Source organism: Myxine glutinosa, chromosome 1 (assembly GCF_964187855.1).
Source record: "Myxine glutinosa chromosome 1, kmMyxGlut1.1, whole genome shotgun sequence".
NCBI classification, from domain to species: domain Eukaryota; kingdom Metazoa; phylum Chordata; class Myxini; order Myxiniformes; family Myxinidae; genus Myxine; species Myxine glutinosa.
The window spans coordinates 368772477-368790766 of NC_136261.1; the positions used below are offsets into that span (position 1 = coordinate 368772477).

The following is an 18290-nucleotide window of genomic DNA, read 5'->3' on the forward strand; positions in this document are numbered from 1 at the left end:
ATTTCCTCTTCTCCAATGGCTTGATCTCTGATCATCAATTTGGTTTCAGACCAGGTCACTCTACTCTGGACATGCTGCTTCTGCTGTCTCAACAATGGATGGAGGTCCTCAATGCCAAACAGGAAATTAGAGCTGTCTCCCTCGACATATCACGTGCCTTCGACACGGTCTGGCACCCCGCTCTGCTCACCAAACTCTCCTCCTTTGGTATCCATGGAAATCTCCACGCATGGCTGGCGGACTTCCTCTCTAGTCGTCGTCAACGTGTGGCCCTGAATGGGTTTCTCTCATCTCCTCTTCCTGTTCAGGCTGGAGTTCCCCAAGGCAGTGTTCTGGGCCCCGTGCTTTTTCTGGTCTTCATCAATGATCTCTCTGACTCTCTCGAAAATCCTCTCTATCTCTTTGCTGATGACTCCACTCTCTGCCGCTCCATTCCTCTTCCCTCAGATCGGCAGTCTGCTGCCTCCTCACTCTCTGAAGACCTGGACAAAATCACAGACTGGTCAAACAAGTGGAACATGTCTTTCAATCCTGACAAATCTCACACTCTTACTATGTCTCTCCGAAAAGATCGACTGGACAACCCTCCCATCTACTTTCTCAACAATCCTCTCCAAGAAGTTCTGTCGCTCAAGATTTTGGGTCTCACTATCTGCCATGATCTTTCTTGGGAAAACCACATTTCCAAGCTGGCCTCCAAAGCCAGTCGCCGACTGGGCATCCTCCGTCGTGCGAAGTCCTTTCTCGGCACACCTGAGCTCCTCACCACATACAAGGCTTTCATCCGCAGCTCAATGGAATACTGTTCTCCCCTATGGGCCGGTGCTCCTGCCTCACACCTAGCTCGGCTTCACGCTGTTGAAACCAAAGCTTTCAGAATTATTGGAATCTCCCGCGATGAAGCTATCTCTGAGGGCCTTTCACTCACTCACCGCAGGCAGGTAGGTGGTCTTTCTGTCTTCTACCGACTCCTCTCCGGCCTTGCACCGCCAGCTCTCTCTGTGCTCTGTCCCCCAAATATTCCTACAGGTCGCACAAGATCTGCCAGCAACCCTCTGATGGTTAAACTGCCGAAATCTCGGCTCTCCGCTCACCTTCACTCTTTCATTCCTCTTTTCTCCCGCCTCTGGAACAAACTCCCTCACTCCCTTCAATCCCACTCCTCCCTCCAGGTCTTTAAAACAGCTGTTCACCACCATCTCTTATCTTCCCCCATCCAAAACCTTGATCTTTTCTACCCCCGCTAATTCACCCCAGATCCACCTTGTTTGAAATTCCAACTTCTTTCCTGGAAGTCCTGGCAGTGTCCATATGTTTTATACCTCTCCCACTGCCCCCTTCCCACGCCCCCCCCCCCCAAAGCCCTCGCCCTCTCTCAGATCTCTCGATGTCTCCATGTCTCTCGGTCCCTGCTCTCAAATGTTGTGTTTGTGTCCTTCCCCCTCTCTCCCCATCTTGTCTACCGCTCCCTATGTTATATGTTTTATGTGTCGGTTTGTCTTTCTGTGTGATTAATGTTCGCTCTTTCACGAGCCTCGATATTGTATACAAAAAAAAAAAAAAAAAAAAAAAAAGGTGTAATATGGTAGGTAAGTACTTAGGACAAACCTTGGGTGAGAGTTTAAACGTTGTAACATAACCTCGATCATCTCCGACGGCGATCACAGGCCAAGAGAGACTGAAGACCAGGTGGGTGAGTTTACTCTTCTTATGTGTGAGCACGAATTGCTGGCACAAGGCCTCATACTTGTTTACTGCCAGGTCGAACACGAGCACCTGTAAAAAAAAAGTGATGAATTAGAGGAGAATTTTGTGAGTATAATCAGGGCCGGTCCAAGGTGAACCTTCAGCATTGCGCCCGAACTTGCAACGGCTCGCTATTCACCAAACAAATTGGAAACATCAATATCTTTTGAATCCTTATATTGTAAAGCTTGCTCTAGCTTCAAGCAATGTGTTCCATAATTTTATTTGATGTTCTATTCTGCAAACTGCGAACATCATAGACGAAGCTAAACAGAACAAATTTGATGCATCTGTGTGAATCTTTCTTTAACCGATTGTATTGCTGCGTCGAGGATTTGAAAAAGGAAAAGTTTTATTTGAAATTTTCCTTGGGAGTTCTCAATCGGCTCATCATCTGTTTCATACTGAACTGCTTCCTGTTTCTCCCAATATGGATCAGATCTGGTTCAGTGTACCGGTATCTCCAACTCCTGAGAAAGTTCACGTGCATCGATCTACCAGTGCTTTCTCAAACCCGATCTATAAATATGGTGACTTTCAGGAAGAATAAGAAGATGTAGAGCCAGCATTAACCACTTCCGGTAGAGGTTTATTTTTATTTAAATGTGTAGTAATTGCTTTTCTACTTATTTATACGTGTGTGACTTGAATATAACTGTCATTAATCAAAAAGGTTTTGGACGATAGAGCAAATTTAAATATAGCGATTTTTAAAAACGAATATTTTTTCAATTTTTTTTTTTTTAGTTTCTTTCCCTTAAACACACACAGACGCTCCTTTAGTATAGACTATAGATAAACATAACACCTTACAAAGAGAATACAGTTGGACACCGCTATTCACGGTTCAGCTATTCTCGGGTTCCGTGTATTCGCGGTTGATAAATTGCGACCTACTTCTCTATTTGCGGCCATATGTCCCATGTATTCGCGGTTTTTCGCAGGTGCAAATTTCTTTTTTTCATGAGCCACAAGCATGACACATTTATAAAAACTCATCTTTCACCAGCCACACATAAAGCAGCTACACATACGCAAAAAACACTCTCCTATGAGCAGCGAGCATGACCTGCTTCTGCATTCGTCATATTGTGCTTTGTATTTTCACGGCTTTTTGCGGGATATCCCGTCATTCACACTGAGAACAGCTTCACGTGATATCCCACCGTTCACATGGTAAACATCGTTTTGTGGGATGCTTCGCCGATGCTTCTCGTGATGCTTCATGGGATATCCCATCATTCACACTGTGAATAGCTTCACGGGATATCCCACCATTCACACTGTGAATAGCTTCATGGGATATCCTACCATTCACACTGTGAATAGCTTTGTGGGATATCCCACCATTCACACTGTGAATAGCTTTGTGGAATATCCCACCATTCACGCTGTGAATAGCTTTGTGGAATATCCCACCATTCACGCTGTGAACATAGCTTCATGTGATATCCCACCATTCACACTGTGAATAGCTTCGTGGGATATCCTACCATTCACACTGTGAACATAGCTTCATGGGATATCCCACCATTCACACCATGAATAGCTTCATGGGATATCCCACCATTCACACAATGAACATAGCTTCATGGGATATCCCACCATTCACACTGTGAACATAGCTTCATGGGATATCCCACCATTCACACTATGAACATAGCTTCATGGGATATCCCACCATTCACACTATGAACATAGCTTCATGGGATATCCCACCATTCACACTATGAATAGCTTCATGGGATATCCCATCATTCACACTATGAATAGATTCGTGGGATATCCCACCATTCACACTGTGAACATAGCTTCATGGGATATCCCACCATTCACACTGTGAATAGCTTTGTGGGATATCCCACCATTCACACTGTGAACATAGCTTCATGGGATATCCCACCATTCACACTGTGAATAGCTTCATGGGATATCTCACCATTCACACTTTGAATAGCTTCATGGGATATCCCACCATTCACACTGTGACTACTGACTAGCTTCATGGAATATCCCACGATTCACACAATGAATAGCTTCGTGGGATATCCTACCATTCACACAGTGAACAGTTTTTTTTTTGTACACAAATCGAGGCTCGTTCGGAAGAAGAGGTACATGGTACAAAACAAATCGACACTACAAGGAATTTCAGGAATGAAGTCGGGGATTGAAAGATGTGGATTTGGGGTGTATTATGGGTGTAGAAAAGATCAAAGTTTTGGATGGGGGAAGATTCGTATCTTGAAAAGCTGTTTTAAAGACGTGGAGGGAGGAGTGGGCTTAAAGAGAGTGTGGGAGTTTGTTCCAGAGGCGGGGATAAAGAGGAATGAAAGAGTGAAGGTGAGCAGAGAGTCTTGATTTTGGCAGTTTCACCAGAAGAGGGTTGCTGGCAGTTCTTGTGCATCCTGCAGGAATATTTGGGAGACACAGCACAGATAGAGCTGGGGGAGCTAGGCCAGAGGGGAGTCGATAGAAGACAGAGAGACCACCAACCTGCCTGCGGTTAGCTTCATCGCGGGAGATTCGAATGATTCTGAAAGCTTTGGTTTCTACAACGTGAAGCCGAGCTAGGTGTGAGGCAGGAGCACCAGCCCAAGGTGGAGAGCAGTAATCCATTGAGCTACAGATGAAAGCCTTGTATGTGGTGAAGAGCTCAGGTGTGCCAAGGAAGGACTTCGCACGATGGAGGATGCCCAGGCGGCGACTGGCTTTGGAGGCCAGCTTGGAAATGTGGTTTTCCCAGGAAAGATCATGGCAGATAGTGAGACCCAAAAGCTTGAGTGACAGAATTTATTTGAGAGGATTGTTGAGAAAGTAGATGGGAGGGTTTTCCAGATGGTCTTTTTGGAGAGATATAGTGAGAGTGTGAGATTTGTCAGGATTGAAAGACATGTTCCACTTGTTTGACCAGTTTGTGATTTTGTCGAAGGTCTGCAAAGAGTGAGGAGGCTGCAGACTGCCGATCTGAGGGTTGAGATATGGAGCGGCAGAGAGTGGAGTCATCAGCAAAGAGATAAGAGTGGATTTTCCAGAGAGTCCTGAAAGATCATTGAAGAATACCAAAAAAAGCACAGGGCCCAGAACACTGCCTAGCGGAACTCCAGCCTGAACAGGAAGGGGAGATGAGAGAAATCCATTCAGGGCCACACGTTGAGTGCGACCAGAACGGAAGTCCGCAAGCAATGCGTGGAGATTTCCATAGATACCATCGGGTGAGAGTTTGGTGAGCAGAGCGGGGTGCCAGACCGTATGGAAGGCACGTGATATGTCGAGGGAGACAGCTCTGATTTCCCGTTTGGCATTGAGGGCCTCCATCCATTGTTGAGACAGCAGAAGCAGTATGTCCAGAGTAGAGTGACCTTGTCTGAATCCAAATTGATGATCCGAGATCAAGCCATTGGAAAAGAGGAAGGATTTAATATCAGAGGCGATGATGGATTCCATGACCTTGCTGATGATTGGGAGCAGGCTGATTGGTCTGTAGTTGCAAGGATCTGTTTTTACACCTTTTTTATGTAAAGCGGTAATGTTGGCTGATTTCCAAGCAGATGGTAGATGACCTTGAGCAAAAGAGATGGTGAAGAGAACAGAGAGAGGGTGAGATAGAGCTACAGAGCAGGATTTTAGCAACTGTGGGCTGATGCCGTCTGGTCCAGCTGCAGAATCAGAATCGAGGTTTGACAGAAAAAAATGCTTTGTGGGAATGTTTTGTCGGATACTTCATGGGATGCTTCTCTGGATACTTCACAGGATGCTTCATGGGATATCCCGCCATTCACACTGTGAATAGCTTCGCGGGATATCACACCATTGACACTGTGAATAGCTTCGCGGGATAACCCACTATTCACATGGTAAACATTGTTTTGTGGGATGCTTCTCCGGATACTTCGCAGGATGCTTCACGGGATATCCCACCATTCACACTGTGAATAGCTTCGCGGGATATCACACCAGCTGCATAACACGTCTTCACCACGAGTTACTGTACATAACGAAAACATTCCACAGTATCTATTAGTGCAATTAAAACAATGGCACGGCATGCATTCACGGATTTTCATTGACATTCGCGGGATTTTCATTGACATTCATGGATTTTCGTCGATATTCGCGGGATTTTCATGGGCATTCGCGGGATTTTCATGGGCATTCGTGGGATTTTCATGGGCATTCGCGGGATTTTCATCGACATTCGTGGGATTTTCATCGACATTCGTGGATTTTCGTCGACATTCGTGGGATTTTCATGGGCATTCGCACGATTTTCATGGGCATTCGCGGGATTTTCATCGACATTCGTGGGATTTTCATTAACATTCGTGGATTATCGTTGACATTCGCGGGATTTGCCTCGACATTTGCGGATTTTGCCTTGCCATTTGCGGTTTGTTCCTCGACATTCGTGGATTTTCGTGATTCGGGAACCAATCCCCCCTTTTTCCTTTGAAAAATTGCCCTTCCGTTCATTATTTCACAATTCGCGGCACTTTCCAAGAATGTATCCCTCACGAATAGCGGGGTCGAGGTGTATCGTTCTAATGCAGCACATTAAAATTGATGGAAGCTGATCCAAACTGCCAATGGCTATCCTATCATATCAAACCCCACACCTATCCAGAAACCAGAACCTTCATGTGACAACCATGGATGGTCGCTCACTGTGCGGACCTTCAGCATGCCAATTATAAATTGCCGTACCTCCTCATGCCACGTTCCAAGCATCCATGAAGTGCCGTAAAGTCTGACAGGCTTTTGAATAATCACTCTCCCATCACTTCTGCGCTATTATGTCAGTGATGTATATCAGTAGATCTAGACTTTTCATTTCCCACTGCTGAAGTCTGCTTGTTATATACTTATGTAATTTCATGAGTAGTTAAGTTGTATTTTTGCCGCAAAATTTTGTGACCCTAAGCAACCGCTTAGTTTGCCTAGTGGTTGCACCGGCCTTGAGTACAGTCAGTATTGCTGGCATTCGTTTTACCTTCCGAATCTTCTTCTTCATATTTGACCTCTGTTTAAATTTATTCAGAAGTTGTTCAAGTGATATGAAAGGGGGAAGGGAGGGGGGGGGGGGAAGAAACCCCCAGAAAGTGCTCAAAGTTAGCGAGGTATCCATGAGGATGTTAAGGTAAACTCTTCCAAATAAAAGTCTAGCGTAGATATTTACAATGTCCTCGTTATCGACATAAATGGATCATGTACAAACCTTTCCATCGCCGGTAGCAGCTGCAAACACAGTTGAGGAGTAAGGAGCCCAAACAACATCGACAATGGGGACCCACAAGTTAAAAACGAACAGCGGGATTCTGCCAGAGATTGAAGAAAACACAAAAGGTAAGACTACAGGTTTCAGGATGTTTGGTCCAACTCAGAATTAAAATAAACATGTCAGACTTATCAAGCCTACAAATTATGCTATGGATCCGCTGTTCAGGAAGCCTCTGGGCTTAAATGGTCGAAACATAGATGATGGACTGTGCCCACCTGATCCATGAACAAAATCAAACAGCCTGATATTCATAAATATGTGTTGTGTGCTAGTTAAATTATATAATTTCATGTTCGGTTAATATGTTGTTTTTCATTGAACGAGGTGTGGTGCCTGGAGGTATGATCCCAGATCTTGATGCTGTAGTCGGCACTGCAGGAGATGAACACATTCGGATGGAAGTAGTTCCAGCGCACTACTTCCACGGCCATATTGTGAGCAGAAAATGATTCCAAGTACTGTGTATTGTACATTGTTGAGCACTGCACACCCAACGGCAAGATAAAAACTCGCTTTACATTTAGGAAACACACTTGCCTCTGAGATATCTAGCATAATACTCACACTAAACCCTAACACTAATGCCAACTCTAAGACTAACCGTAATACTAACCGAACACCCAATGGCAAGACGAGAACTTGCTTTGCATTTAGCAAACACACTCGTCTCTGAGCGATCTAACTTATCCCTAACACCAACACTAACGCCAAGCCAAACACGAATGCCAACACAAACACTAACCATAACACCCAATCCCAAGATGAGAATTAACTTTGCATTTAGCAAACAATCGCTTCTGAGCCGTCTAGCCTATCCCTAACGACTTAGATGGACGTTAAGCCGGGTTTCCCATCTGCCAGTATTAGTTGGTGGACGTTAAACATCCCACGGTGTCCTTCGTGAAGAGTAGGGGAGTTATCGCCAGCAATCTGAACAAAATACAAATTCCTACATTAACAGGGGGTACTGCATCAGCGGCACAACTGCACTTCCAGCATTGGCGCAACCAGTGGCCAAAGGCTGAGTACAAAAGCAACTAGAACGACACTTCTAGAGCACATAGTCTCGATTCGCGCGTTCATTCTGAATTCACACTATTCATTCTGAATATTGTCGTGTGATTCCCCAGGTGAACACCACAGAGATCACGAATGGCCAAAGCAAGCTTTAACTCTGAGGTGACGATCAAATGCGGACTATATATATATATATATATATATATATTGTTGCGGATCTCAAAACGTCGGCCTTCCCCTTACCAAGGGGGGATTAATCCTCTTGTCTTTTAGCTAGCTGACGCGATCCGGGGCTATCACGTTCCTTCCGGTCGGTGTTAAATAGGGTTGTAAGCCGAATTGGTCTTATTACCTAAGTACTAACACCGGCCGTGAAGCAAGGAAATAACCCCACCCGAACCACGGTTTTAGTGGACACACCGAGCGATAGCGAGCCGCGATTCGGGCCGTTAACAGGTACTAACCCGATTGGAGCGGTTGTGATCGTGCCACGCTTACCCAATGGAGAAATCACTAAGATGGTCGAATTGAGAGCAAACAGGAAGAACAGTAATTTATTACACACTTTGTGCAAAGAAGAGGAAGAAGAAGCAGAAAAGTACAGTGAAGAGGAAGAAGCAGATACACAGGCCAGCCTTATACAGTCTTATACTTATCCCCTGGACACGGGCCCGTTCACACTCAGTCACACTCTCAGACTCACTCACACGGGGTTGTAGATGGTCAGGTTGAGGGTCCACAGATGGCGTCCACAGCTCGCTCCGGTCCCCGACTCGTACCACGAAGCAGATGGTGATGATAGACGGCAGGCAAGATCGCCCTGTGTCGGTGGCGCGGATCGGACAATTATATGGGGGGGATCGGTAAGCTGGTGATTATACTGGCGTACGTAATAGTTGTACCGGCGCCTTATACATGCTCCCGGTATAGCTCGGTACAATGCGCCACCTCCACAAGTCCTCTGCAATGCGCCGCCCCGGCAATGCTTTCACAATGATGTCACCAAAGCGCCTTTCCCAATCGACCTTACACTACAATGCAATTCAACCAAGTCCAAGTCCTTTGCCACTGCCATATGCACGTGAGTCCTTGGACAGTCCTTCGGAGGGCTTTTCGCACTGGGTTATATCGCGCCGCTTCAGCCAACCCTCTCGAACCTCTAGCCACACCCTTACCACACCCTATCAGGCCATCTCACCCGAGCCCTGGTTGGTTGTTGGGGTCTTACCGGCTCCGCCCTTGATGTCTGCTTGACGTGGCCACACCCCCGACCTCACGCTCCGCCCCCTTTTCAGGCCTTACCTCGTGGCATTTGGGCTGGTTCGAGCGAAAGCCCAAGGGCAGCGAACGCTACTGGCAAGCAAGGTGCAACAAACTGCGAGCATCCTAATGCGAGGGGCAATGGGGTGCAGACTGGATGGTGTGCAATGGAGTCGATTGGAGGGAGGGCTGCAGAATGAACGGGGCCTAGTCTTATTTGTTTTACACAACGCAGATGATAACTATTGGAAATGGCTTATCTACAGTTTACTAAGAAATAACCGTAAGTTCGGTGAAATCTGTGGGGCGTGAGTCAGTTAGATAGTAACACAACGCAGCAGGTGGGGACATGTCTAGTGTTAAATAACTGTCGGCACCCAGGGTGTTAGGTTAAATGTAGAAGGGAAACCTACACCTAAGTGTCACACGAATTGTTAAAAAGACCGGTTCTGATACCAGGGTCAGGACTACTTTTTAACAATTAGTGTGACACTTAGGTGTAGTTTCCCTCTACATTTAACCTAACACCCTGGGTGCGACAGTTTTAAACACTAGACATGTCCCACCTGCTGCGTTGTGTACTATCTAACTGACTCACGCCCACAATTAACCGAATTACGGAATTATTCTCAAACTATACATAAAGCCAGTGGGGAGCATATTATTTACAAGACTATTAATTATTTAGAAAACTACAACCCAGGACCTGTCTTTTGTGGGAAAAGAATAGAAATTTTGAGAAGAGGAAACACCGAATGCACTGCACTGCACCAATACACCACACGCCATAATAAATCAGAAATGCACCATCACCAAAAAAAAATTGCACAATCATCACATTTCAATAATCATTATCAGTGATGTCTTGTGCTTGGCTGGCTGCTGGGCTGCGACGTCTTCTTGCTTCGTGTTCTTCGGTGTGCCAACATCAAAACCTGAGATCTTCTTGTCCTGACACACCAAAGATTAATAAAAAGGCACAAACGGTGTCCGCTTTTTATTTTGGCCAGCAGGGCCAGCTTAGGTGGTCCAACTGCATGGCATTGGGGCCACTAAAAAAACAGTGGTCCGCAGGGCAAGGTAATGTTTGCCGCAATTGTCTGCCCAGCAAAGATGCCAGGCCACAGAACGTGTGGTCCATATGGTGTACCGGTGCAGGCAGCAGGCAGCAGGGTGCAGCGCAAGAGTGCGGCCGCACCGCTCAGGGCACCTGCACACTCCCCTCAACAAAAGGTAATTGGTCCATGGGTGGGGAGGAAAGACAAGCAGAGGTTAGCGGGGGATTATGACATACAGGGATTTGGGAGATTTAGCAATGGATATTTTATTTGTTCATTTATTTTGTTCTTAATTGTTTTATTACGCCAAACCTTTTCCAATTATTAGTCGCCATTGGACTTAGTCCGAAAAGGGGGCTTATGGAGGGTCTCGTCCATCTGCCGCAACCATATCTTGGTCCCATATCTCCCCTCCATACCAAATTCGTCCCCAATCCATCCCAAGAAGGAAGGGATGGAATCAACCCAATGTCTCACCCACGTCATGATGCGTCTTTCATTCCAAACATTTGCAAAAACCTGGTGTGGAGTCCTGTCACCTTGGTGAGTGGATGTGTATGGTGTGAGAGATTTCATCCTAACTATCCTTCTAATTGACATTAACTCTTTAAACTACCCGGGGTCTTACCCTGCCAATCCAATTGGCCACTTTACACGATGTGGTTCTAAAAACCAATTCCCATTGACCATCCTGCGGTGCTCTTCAAATTTGGGGTCTCACTCCCCCATTTTCTCCTACTGTGCCCTCGCACAATTTCGGGGCTGGGCTGTGTGGCTCTACCAGCAGGTCTACCTACCTGCGCACCTCCGCCACTGAAGTTGCCACCCGAGCTTGCCTAGCTCCTGCAACTACCCTAACCTGGGGAAGGCCCTCCTGGCTTTCTCACCCCACTAATGCCCTCCCTGGCATTGGGCTACCCGGGCCCTTCCTTTGGATCCTTGGGCCCCACTGAACATTACACAACTCTAACTGGCTCCCAGAGCCTACCTGCGGCCTCACCTGGCCGACAGACTACCAGTGGCGGAGTGCTCATTTAACCATACTCACCAACAGGCTCACACGCCCAGCCATTCCACTTACTCATGCACCCCTCTAAGCAATACTTTGCTACTACACGCACCACAGATGTCAATATCCAAACAATTTACCTACTCCCACTACCTACTTTTAAACTACCCTCCCCGGGTATTCGTGAAGGGGTCCATCTTCCCCCATCCACTCCTTCACACCATGCACTCCACACCACTCATACCACACACCATTTACTCCACACCATTTATTCCATACCATTTATTCACTTGCACCCCATGCGCATCATTCACTCAACACCATTACACACGTCCACAATACTCCATTCATACATTTTCACACACACACACACATCATTCACGAGCAATGCCTCATTTGCTCACTCTCACCACAAAGACACTCATTCTCAATTCCTCATTTGCGCCTAAAGCGCATCCTCATACTCACACACACAGCATCATCCACCTAACTCCTTCCCTCTAATACTCGTGCTCCCCGTCTTCCCTTATACTAAGCACTTCCCTCGTCATTATCATCCACTTAATCTCACTACGTCCCCTCTACCTGTATCAATGTCACTACTTAAATTCAAATGTCCCTACTGTCATTTCTAAATCCCTAACAATATCCTAGCCCGCCCTCGGCTACCTTTCACTGCCAAACCCCATAAACTACTGCTCCTCTGCCCCATGAAACGATGTGAGGGATGGTAGATCTACCATCCCTCTACACCGGATACCATTCGCCATCACTACGAGTCCACTAACTACGAGTCTCTCATGCAGGAATACATCTCCACCGCTCAGCTTTGAAAAGCCGAGCAATGCATGCGGTTGGTTGGTCTACTGTAGGTTGGGTCCGTCCGGCATTTTCGATTCTGGGGAGGAGGCATACTCAGACCGAGGTTCCAGGCGCCATCTCAGCGCGGAGCCTTTCGGTCTGTCTCCGCCACGATGACCCAACCTCCCCCGGTCGGAGCACCGAGCCCGCCAGGGGGCGAAGGTCCGACCTGGCCTACCTCCCCTGGAATCGTGCCGTTTGCCTCTTTCGTCAAAGCGCAGCACTGACCATACAGGGCGGGGGCCGGCACGGGTCGTGCACGGCGGTCCTTGTGAAACCGCCGGAGCACCGATCCCGGCCGGTCCCTGCTGCACACAACTCACCGAGGGCTCGCGTCGGCTGTCCGTCCTGCTAAACGCCCCCCGGTTGGTGGCGATGCTTGAGCCGCGTTCTCACCACTTGCTACCCACTCTGCACTCGCACACCCAGGCATCCCCGCGCCTCCCATACACTCCGTTACCGCACACTTTTCCCACACACAGTCTGGTGTGCATTCTTCCTCCACGCACTCTTCTACCACAAAACCAGGCACACACGCGCCTTCCACACACTTCATTATCGCACACCCTTGCGCACACCCTGGCGCACACTCTTCTGTTACACACTCTGTAACACCCCCGGGTGTGCACTCCTGCACACACTCTGCAACACGCTCTGGTGTGCACTCCTGCACACTCTCTGTAACACACTCTCCTGTTACACACTCTTCCTGCACAAAGTCTGTAATACCCACGGGTGTGCACACTCCTGTTACACACCCAATCATCGCACACTTTTTCTCCACGCACTCTTCTCGTGCACATTCCATCATCCACTTTTCTCGCTCACACTTTGGCGCACACTTTTCTCGCTCACGCGCACCAGTCGCCCTCATACACCGTACAATGGACCTTCCGCGACCGCCCGGGCTTCGTCTCTGTCCCAAGCACGCCAAAAATCCTTTCGCGCCAATCACATTCGCGCCATTATTTCTACTCACCTTGGGGACCTCCTTTTCCGCCAGCACCTGCAAACTTTTTATTTCGTTAGCAAGCACGGCATCACGGTGTGAATGCAGACTTTGTGCGCATCCCATTACTTTCTCCCGCGATTTATTTACTTTCTCTCCCGTCTCTTCAATTTCAATGATTTCTTTTTCTACCTCGAGCGTCGGCGCCGATAAAAATTTTTCGTCCAATTCGGCGACTGTCGGCCTTTCTCTCTGTAACACACTCTCCTGTTACACTCGCTAATGAAGAAAACTGTCACCCAGCATCGCAATTTCTATAGCCCCCGTCAATTTGGCTACTCTCTGCTCTACGTCGCTCTCCACGCGTTTCTCACACCGCGTCACCTCGTCACGCCCAATTGCGACCTCCTCGCTCAACCCGCGCCTTATGTCCTCCCCCGCTTTTTCGTGTCCTTCTTTGACGCTGCCATAAATTTTTCCAATTCCCGGGTGGATTTGTCTCCCATTTCTTTCAATTGAACACCCATTTTGTTTTCCAACCGCTCCATGTTACTCCTTGCTTCGTCTCTGGATGTCCATTTTCCCATTTATTTTATTTATGTCATTCTTTTGGGCGTCCATGGTTTCTTTCAATTCGCTTTTTTTTTTTCTTTTTTTTTTAATTGTATACTGAATCGAGGCTCGTGAAAGAGCTAACATTTACTTCACAAACAAATCAACCAGACAAACAAAACACACAAAAAGAGGGAGCGGAAAACAAGATGGGGAGAGAAGGGGAAGCACACAAACACAACATTTGAGAGCAGGGAGATGTGTGGAAGGGGGAGGGCTTGGGGGGAGGAGGCGTGGGAAAGGGGGGGGGGTGGAGGGAGAAGTATAAAACACAAGGACACCAAGGACTTCCAGGACAGAAGTTGGTATTTCAAAAAAGTGGAATTGGGGTGAAATTAGCGGGGGTAGAAAAGATCAAGGTTTTGGATGGGGGAAGATAAGAGATGGTGGTGAACAGCTGTTTTAAAGACCTGGAGGGTGGAGTGGGATTGAAGAGAGTGAGGGAGTTTGTTCCAGAGGCGGGAGAAAAGAGAAATGAAGGAGGCTTCATTTTTTCATTTCTTTGGTGGATTTGTCCCCCAATTCTTTCCTTTCCCTGGTGGATTTGTCACTCATTTCTCTCATTTCTGCCATGAATCGCGTCATGAGCAATTGCATGTACCCTAGCATCGTGGGAAGGTTTCCCGGACGATGTTCGCACGTACCTAAGTACCTGTGCCGCCGCGGAAGCGGGGAATCAAGCCTCGCACGAGCCACGCGTAATTTGAGTACACCGAGCGGATTGCATACCACGTGGTCCATGCAGTTACCTTTGGTATTGGAACTGGATTAGAGCGGTTTTATTCATACCACGCTAAGTCAATGATGGAAAACACGGGGACGATCAAATGGAAGGAAGAACACAGGTTCAATAATTATTTACACTATTATGTACAAGTCGAAGAGACACAGAGCAGTCTTATACAGTCTTAATTTATCCCCAGGCACGGGCCCGATCACACTCACACAGGGAATTGCAGGCAGGATGATGTTCACGGGCTGACTTGGTCGTCCAGGAATGGCTCCGCCCGGCGTGGCTCTCCGCGGTCACAGCAAGTCCGTCGATGAAGGCAAGCAGGCAGGCGGGAGGGAAATGTACGCGTCTCTCGCCAGGCTTGGCGGTTTCTCTCAGCGCGATTAATTACCGGCGCGCTCTCACTCACGTAACTCAATAGAGGCTCTGCCTCAAGCTCAACCGAGCATTTAAGTTCGGTTGTAAGAGCGCCTTATAACTCGGTTCATGCGCGTCTTCTCTCAGAGCTCGTTCAACAAGCGCCTATCCGCAGACCTCAACTCTCACAAGCACCTCTCCCACCAGAACTGCGGTGGGGGCTTCGCGCAACGGGTTTTATTGCCAACCCCCTTAGCTCTTTCGAATGTTCTAACCATGCCTTGTGACGCAGTGACGCAGCCACTCCCTTCGGGCCCTGATTGGCGGCTCACTCTTACCGTCGGCTTCTCCTCCGCCCTCCTTCGGTCTTGCCTCGACTTGCCAGGCCTGCCTCGTGTTAATTTGCGCCAAAAGCCAAAGGCGGCATAAGGCGGCATAAGGCAAGAAAGGACCTAACTCTCATTATTCTACTCAACGCAAAACTAACACAGGAAAAGGACTATGCTTACACATATTAAGAAATAACTGAACTATCGTGAGGCTACGTGTTGTAGTGTGACTAAACTATGAGGGGAAAATTAACCTTCATTGTACAAACTCAAAACCGCAATAATATATATATATATATATATATATATATATATATATATATATATATATATATATATATATATATATATATATACTGTATATATATATATATATATATATATATATATATATATATATATATATATATATATATATATATATTGTTACGGATCGCGGTTTAGATGTTATGATGGGCCGAGCGGATGGTCCAACCGCAACCGTTACAGGATCCCCGATTGGCCCGACTCCCCCAACGTTGACCAGATCGCCACAGATATTCAATCGGGAAACCTCTAAAGCGACCAAAAGAGAAGGAAAAGAGAAGAAGACAGAGTACGGAGGAAGAACAGATTTATTATACACACACAAGCAAAAAGAAGGAGCGACCAGAGTTATTTACAAGCAATGGATGGAAGAAGCAGTCACACAGTGAATCGTTAACTTATACTATTCAATTTACTTAACCCCAGGACAACATTCAAGACAGACGACGTTCACACTTACACGGGGGAAATTGCAGGCAGGGATGGCGGAGGTGGGTTGCTGGAGAGGGAGGCAGGGTCAGGTCCCTGCAACCGGCAGGGCTGGAGGTAGCAGCTCCCAATTCTTCGCGTTTTTGGCGGGAAAACCCTCGGTCGCGTCGACGCTGCTGATGCTGTGGACGTCACGTGCTGGCTCGGTCACACCTGCTCCTCTCCTTCTGGTGGAGCCGTCTCCCTCCTCTCAGCGTGTCTCTCCAACGCTTGTTTCCTCTCCAAGTATCTCTCCTTTTTGGTTTGGAGCGTCTCTCATCTCACAGCTCACAGCTCACAGCTCATCTCTCATGTCCTCTCTCATGTCATCTCTTCTCTCATCTCTCAAAGCAGTCCCTTCCAGTCGCTTTTATTACTCGGGGCGGAATCAAGCCGCCGGCTGCGAGGGCACGCCTACCGGGTCGCTAACCGCGGTGCTGGTTGGCTGTTAGGGCTGTCCGATTCCTCCTTTGATCATGACGACGTGCCACGCCTGTGAGTTGGCGGCTCCTACCCCCCTCTTCTCCGAGATGAGCACATGGGCAATGGCGGCTTGCGGGATTGAACACCACTCGCACTGCTTTTGAAAGGAACTTTGGAGAGCGGAGATGATTGGGGAAATTGAAAGGGGCCTACGCTTATTTCGTTTGATACAATGCAGAGTCAATCTAGTGGGAAACACATATTTAGCCTACATGGAATAAGGAAATAAACTATTTAAAAAGATATATCGTGGCCTGTGTGTAAGTTTCATGGAATTAACTAGGAGGACGGCTGCGACCATTATTTACATTACGAGGGTGTTACACACAACAAAACCATACTTTTCACATTCGTTACACTTTCTCCAAAATTGTTACACTTCTCAAAAACCGCTACACTTCTCAAATTCGTTACACTTCTCAAAACCGTTACAATATATATATTGTTATGAATTTGAGAATGGTGTTTTTTTGTTTTGTAAAATATCACCCTCCTTCCTCCAGTTGTTGTGTATAAAGGTCAAAGGTCGTCCGTAGTTAGGCCACCGCAACACATCGCCAATCATAAATTCCCTCGGTAGTTATGTCCCTAATCTATGTAGTTGAAGGCTGTGTTTCCCATTAAATTGACACTTCATTGCACCGAATTAAATAAGGTAGATCCCTCTGACATGGTATCTTCAAAGTGCCAGCTTTCGCCACTTTGCTGCATTTTAACTCCCTTACGCCACTTTGCTGCATTTTAACTCCCTTATGCCACTTTGTTGCATTTTGCCTCCCTTAAGCCACTTTGCTGCATTTGACTCCATTAGCCACGTGGTTAAGCCTCGGAGAAGAAAGGCGTGTCTCCGCCCTCGTGATCGGAAGGAGGAGTGAGCGGCACCAATCCACCAACCAAGAACGAGGGGTTTGGCTTGAGAGGGCGGAGAGAGAACACTTGGGGGAGGTTCGAAAAGGTTTGAGGGTGTGTCCTATAAAGACCGCCGCGGGACGCCTCACGAGAGACAGAGAGAGCTTGAACGAGAGGGCTGCAAAAACGAAGCTGGGGAGAAAAAGAGAAGCGAACTGGCAAGCCCGAGTGGAGGAACGTGAGAGAGACCGGAGCAGCTTTGGAGAGCGCACGGTGCACAGGAGGAGCTTCGCCGCGCAGTTTGGAACCGTGGCGGTTTGATGATCGCAGCTCGAATTTTGACGGCGGCTGTCCGCTTCCAGCCCGACCGATCCCCGCTGAACCTTCCTCTCCCGCCAAGCCATCCACCTCCAGCGATTCGTTCCTGCCATCATTTCCCTGTGTAAGTGTGAATGTTCGTCTGTCGTACACGTTGTCCTGGGGTTTATTAATTAAGACTGTTAATAGGTAAGCTAATGATTTCACTGTCTCCTGCTCCTTCCATTTCCCTGTATATAACCTTGACTGCTCTTTTTGCTTTGGCTTGTGTAAATAATTAATAAATCCTGTTATTCCTCCGTACTACTACTTCTTCTTCTTCTTCACATTCAGTCGCTTTAGAGGTTTCCCAATTGGATGTACGCGGCGCGATTCGGCCAACGAATAAATCGGGTCTAGTCATTGGTAACCGGCTCACGGTACAGTCCGCTTCGCTCGGCGCAACTAATCCATTAGTCTGCGACCGTGAGCGGGGGAGTATTTCCTCGCGTGTCGGGGAGCGCTATTATTTTAATAGGTCATAGGACGGTTTAGGCCTAATACCCTACCCAGCGTCGACCGGCCGTGGCGTCATACCCCCCAGGACCACGTCGGTCAGTCATATAAGCGAGGGGACTAATCCCCCCTTGGTAAGTGGGGAAGGCCAACATTGGATTC

At 47.5% G+C, this 18290-nt stretch overlaps 2 protein-coding genes across 2 annotated transcripts in view; one reads left to right on the top strand and one right to left on the bottom strand.

The window, feature by feature from the left end:
* LOC137414956 (E3 ubiquitin/ISG15 ligase TRIM25-like) overlaps window positions 1-18290 on the top strand; it is a 1058494-nt gene that overhangs the window by 223659 nt on the left and 816545 nt on the right. The window lies entirely within an intron of this gene.
* LOC137419277 (dynein axonemal intermediate chain 1-like) overlaps window positions 1-18290 on the bottom strand; it is a 99431-nt gene that overhangs the window by 5404 nt on the left and 75737 nt on the right. Inside the window, exons 10-12 of the mRNA XM_078771111.1 lie at window positions 7358-7506; window positions 6962-7061; window positions 1609-1776 (exon numbers count right to left, since the gene is read on the bottom strand). Of these exons, the coding sequence (XP_078627237.1) occupies window positions 1609-1776; window positions 6962-7061; window positions 7358-7506 (417 nt within the window). The remainder of the gene's footprint in view (window positions 1-1608; window positions 1777-6961; window positions 7062-7357; window positions 7507-18290) is intronic.